The 6,084-nt window shown below is 40.3% G+C and overlaps 1 protein-coding gene across 2 annotated transcripts in view; it reads right to left on the reverse strand.

Annotated features, from left to right (window-relative positions):
• Tmem38b (transmembrane protein 38B) overlaps positions 1 to 331 on the reverse strand; it is a 48,706-nt gene extending 48,375 nt beyond the window's left edge. The window contains exon 1 of one of the 2 annotated variants that reach the window (XM_047525822.1): positions 99 to 331. In XM_047525822.1, coding sequence (XP_047381778.1) covers positions 99 to 210 — 112 coding nt within the window. In that variant the 5' untranslated portion in view covers positions 211 to 331. The remainder of the gene's footprint in view (positions 1 to 98) is intronic. The other variant, XM_047525823.1, reaches the window with a different exon arrangement.
• Between the last annotated feature and the right edge of the window lie 5,753 nt (positions 332 to 6,084).

Below are 6,084 nucleotides of genomic sequence, written 5' to 3' on the forward strand. Positions count from 1 at the left end.
GAACCCTCTGGGTCGGCGGCCCCCAGGAAGCCCCGGACTGAGGCCGTCGTCCCCGCGACGGGAAGCTGAGGGGGCGGGTCCGCGGCGCCCGCACTCACCTGGCCGATGCTTCAGCGCCATCACGGAAACCAGGTAGTGGGCGATGTCAAAAAAGGGGAACATGGACGTGCGGGAGAAGGCCAGAGTCAGCTCCTCCCACGGAGAGTCCATGGCGACAACCGACCGCGGCAGCCAAAGCAGCCCCGGCGACGGGTTCCCCTCCGGCGCGGAGGGAGTGGGGGAGGGGACGGCGCGGGCGCGTGCCCGCTGCGCCGGCTGCGCCTGCGCGTGCGCCCTGGAGCCCGGGTGGCGCGCCGAGGGGCGGGGTTGCGCGTCCGGGAGCCGCAGGCGCGGGAATGCGGCGAGCCGGCTCCTGGCGGATCGCGGGCCGGGCCTTATTCTCCTAATAAGGATCTAGTGTCCTCTCAGTGCTGATCGTTGTGCCAGGACCCGGAGAAAGCGCAGATAAGCCAAGCTCGGCCCTCTAGGGGAGACGCACAGAGTCAGATTTCTTTATGTAAACTGATGTCATTCACCTTTTATTGAGCAATCACATTGCAAGTCACATTGTGACTTATTAGAGGTATACAAAATAAAACAATTATATTCTGGTGTTGTAAAAGTTGTTCTTTCCCAAGAGGGAAAAAAAAAAATTGTAACTCACAAAATAGTACAAAACGTGAGAGGAAGATTATTCCAGGGAAGTGACTGAGGTGACAAAAGAATTAGACTTTAAATGCTAAGGCAGATATGGAAGCTAGGTGAGGGAGGGAGGTATTTTGGCCAGACTACAGGGTGAGAAGTGAGGTTGAAAAAGAAGTTACGTCCTTGAATAGCAAGCAATAAAACCAAGTGATTTGGCCCTAAAGTTAAATCTCAGATTAAAATCACTACATTGTGCTCAGACTTATCAGAGTCAGAATCCTTTATTCTTAACCATTGTGCTAACCTGGGTTGTTTAGGGAGGACAGAGGTAAGGGGAAAGCGAGTATCTTCACCCATCCAAGAAAAAGATAGTGGAGGCTAAGAGCAGCAGGAACAGAGGCCCAAATGGGGAAAGATGGGGTAGGAGCAGAATAGGGTGAGTTATCTCCACCCATGAAGTCAGCAGAGGTAGCACCATTTGTCAAGGGAAAGAGGAATGAGCAAGAACATTGTGGTGGCAAAGAGAACTAGGAGAGGAGGGATGGATTTGGGTAAGAAAGAAAGTCGAGTTTGGCACATTTTTATTTGACATGTCAACAAATCATGCTGGCATCAGGAAATTGGAAATACAAACACTATGAGCTGCTAGGTAGGTAACAGCTACATGGGAGTATGTACTCAAAGAGAAACTCTCCTTGGTATTTTTTTAATCTAAATATTTAACCATTGATTTAAAATCATTTAACAAATGCTCTAAACCAAGCATTTTTCCAGATGTGAGAGCACTATCCTAAACAGTGCTTAAAACATAGGAAAATTGGAATAAATTTCTACATTTTATTACTCATCAAGGAAGAGTAGACTTGATAAAATACTTTTCATATGTGGTTTTCTAAGCGAGTTCCTATAGAGAAGTGTTTTTTAAACTAGCATGCTTTCTAGTAAGACTAAAAAATAAGAAACACCTGTATTATTTATACTTTGATGCTTAAATCAGTTCTTTCCATTCTTTTTGTAGTTTGCCTTATCTTTGGAATTATAGTGTATTTAGGGAAAGAATTTGAATATTATTTTCCTAAATTTTTTTACACTTTAACAGTCTTAAATTTCACAAAATATGTTTCATCCTTGAACTTATAAATAAGATTTACATCCTTACAACATCTCTAAGACGTGTCTATTCCAGTATCCTTCCAGGGTGTAATCTGTTATTAACCCCAGTAGAGCAGCAGTGTAAAGTACCAAATATTTGTTTTTCATGGAGCTACATCCTCAGCCCGTTTTTTGGTTTGGTTTGGCTTGGTTTGTTTTTTCTTTGAGACAGTATCTCACTGAAGTGCCCTGGTTGGCCTTCAACTTGCTATTCTCCTTCCTCAGTCTCAGGATTGCAGGTATGTACTAGGGCTCCTGGACAAGATTATTTTTAAGAAGGTAAATCAAACATTTTACGATCCTTAAAACAAATTAATTCCAACAGAAAAGATTTAATCATATCAGACTCTACAAGTAATTTGTTCATTTCAAAACTGTAGAAATAAGCTTGGATACATCTGCCTAGAGCTTATTTTTAGAAAAGATCTAAAGAAAAGGAAATAGTGATATCACAAAAAGACAAGTTGTATCCATATATTAAATGTGCTTATCATATTTGCTTCTGGTCAGTGCATAGATTATTTAGTCTAATGAAATGGGGCGTAGCAGAATGAAATGGGGAATAGAAGGAGGGAGGACTTTAGTAAAGAGGAAAGACAAAATGTGGGGAAATTGCATGTGAAATTTTAAACTTTTCCTGATTTCTGAAATTAGTTTACAAAATTCCATACTTACTGCTAACAAAATGAATCCAAATTACAAAGTATCATTCATTAGGAAACAAAACTGGTCTGATTCTATTAATATCTGAAAATTCTAACAAAATCTATTTGAAGTACTTTTGAGTTCAAAACATGTAAAAACTAATTTTTATAAACCAGGTTTCTCAGAGACTACACTGTTGACATTTTGGGCTGAATGATTCTTTGTTCTTGGGAACTATCCTGTGCATTATAGGATATTTAACAGCATCCTTGGCACTAAATGTCAGTAGTGCACACTGTGCAGGTATATGCACACACATACCAGTGGTGACAGTCAAAAATAGCTCTAGACATTGTCAAATGTCCCCAGGGTGGGCAGTGGGAGGGCACAAAACCACCCCTGGCTCAGAACTATGATTATAAATGAATAAATGCTTTCTTCAGCAATGTGCGCCTCTATTAATACAAACATTGTGGTCATGCCACTAATATTAAACATCACGGTTCGTTCTAGGAGAACTCTCATATCCCTCTTTAGTTTGCTCATCCATCTGCCTGGCTCAAGTGACAAGGTCCTAAATTCAGTATCATGAATGCAATCCTAGCCGTTTCTTTCCTGCAATACTGCTTCCCGTCCACTGCGTGGCATGCCTTTCACTTTGGGAAATCCATAACAATAACTTTTTAAAGGACATGAAGAGCCCATGTTAATAAGTGTCATATTAAAGGGACCAATTGCACTTCTGAACTTTAGTATTCTAGTTAGACATTTTCATTCTAAAGCTATTTTGATAGGCACTTGATAACTACACTCTATGATCCCTGTTGTATCAAATTATGTTGTAATGTATGCTATATAAGGCAAATACATATACTTTGAATTCAACCTTTATAATGTTCAGATCGCCAAGGATAATTAACTACAGAGCACCAATTGCCCTCAGGATATCCACTGCATTTAGTCAGTACAATGAGATACTGTCTCGTGAGGTTTAAGTGATAAACCGAAACTTATTGGTTATTGGTTATTCTCATCAACTCTTTAGACTCAATGTGTACCTAAATGCCTTTGAACAAATACGACTGGCAAATACGACTTAGCTCATTTATTTCTTATGCTGGAACTAAAATCTTTTTCTATAAAATCATTCACACCTCTAATATAAACAAACGAGCTGGGCAGGGTAGCATACACCTGTAATCCCAGTGGCTCAGGAGCTAAGGCAGGAGGATCACAAGTTCAAAAACAGCCTCAACAATTTAGCAAGGCTTTAAGCAACTTAGTGAGACCCTGTCCCAAAATAAAAAATAAAAAGGGCTGTGGATGTGGCTCAGTGGTTAACAGCTCTGGGTTTATTTCCTGGTACCAAAAATATAAAAGTTTTTTTTTAAAATCATTAAACTAAAAAATGTTCCCTATGTGCAACAAGTGCAAGTTTGCCTAATTAAAAACCTGTTGTTATCAAGGGGAATATCTAACTTTCATCAGTGAAGGACTGCCAACACTGCAGTCACTTGCCCATGCCACAGCTGCCATTGTCTGTGGTTATTGGCACTGCCGGTACAGTCTATCTCTGTTCGAGAGTAACAGGCATCTTTAAGTCACAGAATATCAGAATTCTGGAAGTTCAATGGACACTTTAAAAATGTACCTTGGAATACAATAGAAAACCAATTCTGAGAAGCTTAAACCAATGAAGAATATACTGAAAGGCTATCAGGGGATCTCATGAAAGCAAAGAAGAATTGAGCAATCAAATACCAAGCAGAGCATTTCTGGACCAGCAGCAACGGTGGGCATGGTCACTAATGATGCTCAATGCCAATATCCCTCAGCTTCTGGTCCCACTGTTCAGTACTGACAGGGGCCAGATGTCCTCTTCTAGTTGATCAGCTCTGAGGGGAGGCTGGACAACATGGTTCAGATCTGAAGCATTCCTATGTATCCACACAATTTCCTGAGAAAGCAGGGAGCCAGGCAGGCATCCAAGAGGTGTCCACTATAATCATTTTATTTAACCCATTTTAATGGCCAGAAAGAAGGGTACAAAGGCAGTGAACAACAGACTAGAAATTTTTATTATGTTACAGTCAGTCTAGCCTAAGTATACCTACTGGATTTTCTCTTTTTCAACGAACCTAAATATTTCTAAAGTTTTCCTACTGACAAATCCAGCATCCCCTATAGCAAGGAAAAAGCCTTCCACCAGATGAGAGTTAGGAAAACAACTTAGTAATAATTGGTAATGTCATCCTATCCTTTAACATTATCTCAGCAGATCTCATTGCTTCCTCATTAGTTTAAGATATTTGAAAAGAAAAAAAAAAAAAGAGCACATAGTTAAAATGTTGATCTTCCATCCAATTTTAGAACTTCTCCCTTCCCATCAGCTACATCTACCTCTTCTAAAGACTCTCTTTTTTTGTTTTCTTTTATTTTGATTTGGTTTCGTTTGTGGTACTGGAGATAGACCCAGGGCCTCACACATGCTAGGCAAGTGCTCTACTACTGACCTACATTCCCAGATTTCCCCCTGAATTTTTTTTTTTTTTTTTTTTTTCTTTCTTTTTTTTTTTTTTTTTTTTTTTTTTTTTTTTTTTTTGAGATAGGGTTTCACTGAATTGCCCAGGCTGGCCTCCATATTGCAATTTTCCTGCCTCGGCCTCCCAAGTAGCTACAAATGTGCCTGGTTCCAGAAACTTTCAGTGGGGGAAAAGTATGTCAAGCTTTTCAATCTTTCCCCAATTTTGCCTCTTCCACCTTCTATGTTCCCTGTGGTCAGGACCAGTGGGTGTGCTAGGGCAGAGAACGTAGAAAAAAGGAGCAAAGAGAATTTCTAGTTGGCAAGTGTTGGTTATAGTTTTGAGTTTGGGTTTTTGTTTTGTTGTTTAGGTATTGATACCCTTTATGGCAAGCCCCCATTGCTGCCTCGTTGATACTATGAACATCCACATAGCAAGGTTTCTTGACATCTACACTCCTGGTTGACACCATAAGATGCATAATGCACATCCAATTCTGCTGCAATGCTTCCTAAAACAAAGTGAAGAACAAAGTGGGAGGCCTAACGCTATCCAACCTCAAGGTGAATTATAAAGCTGAAAGAATCAAGACAGAAAGGTAATGGTGAAAGAACAGAAAATAGATCAATGGGGAAAAAAATGTGACTTCCTAATAAAGAGACCTATGCCCTTGACATTGGTCCTTTTCCAACCCTGGCAGGGACAACCATCTTGTGACCATGGAAGAAAATATTAGATAACCAATTTGCCAGTTATGTCTCTCAGACTTTCTGTTATAAGAGAAAATAATCCTCCATCTGTTTTAAGGTAGAGTCCAAATTGGCTGGGGGAAGGGAAGCACATCCTTCCTCATGGAGAGAAAAGTAGAAAAGCAAAGAATTCTGCTCTCTGAATTCATTCCATGAATTCCCTTTCAATGTTTTAACCACTTGAGCTGTTAGTTGAAAGTGAACTTTCTCTGGGTCAGTTGTTATCTTTACTGAGTCCCACATAGACAGACTCCTTTCTCTTTTTAGAATGTGGAAGTAACATCTTTTATCTTAGGGGTTCTAGCTGGAATTCTAAGATGTCATTATCATCT

This window comes from Sciurus carolinensis, chromosome 14 (genome assembly GCF_902686445.1).
Source record: "Sciurus carolinensis chromosome 14, mSciCar1.2, whole genome shotgun sequence".
Lineage (NCBI taxonomy): Eukaryota > Metazoa > Chordata > Mammalia > Rodentia > Sciuridae > Sciurus > Sciurus carolinensis.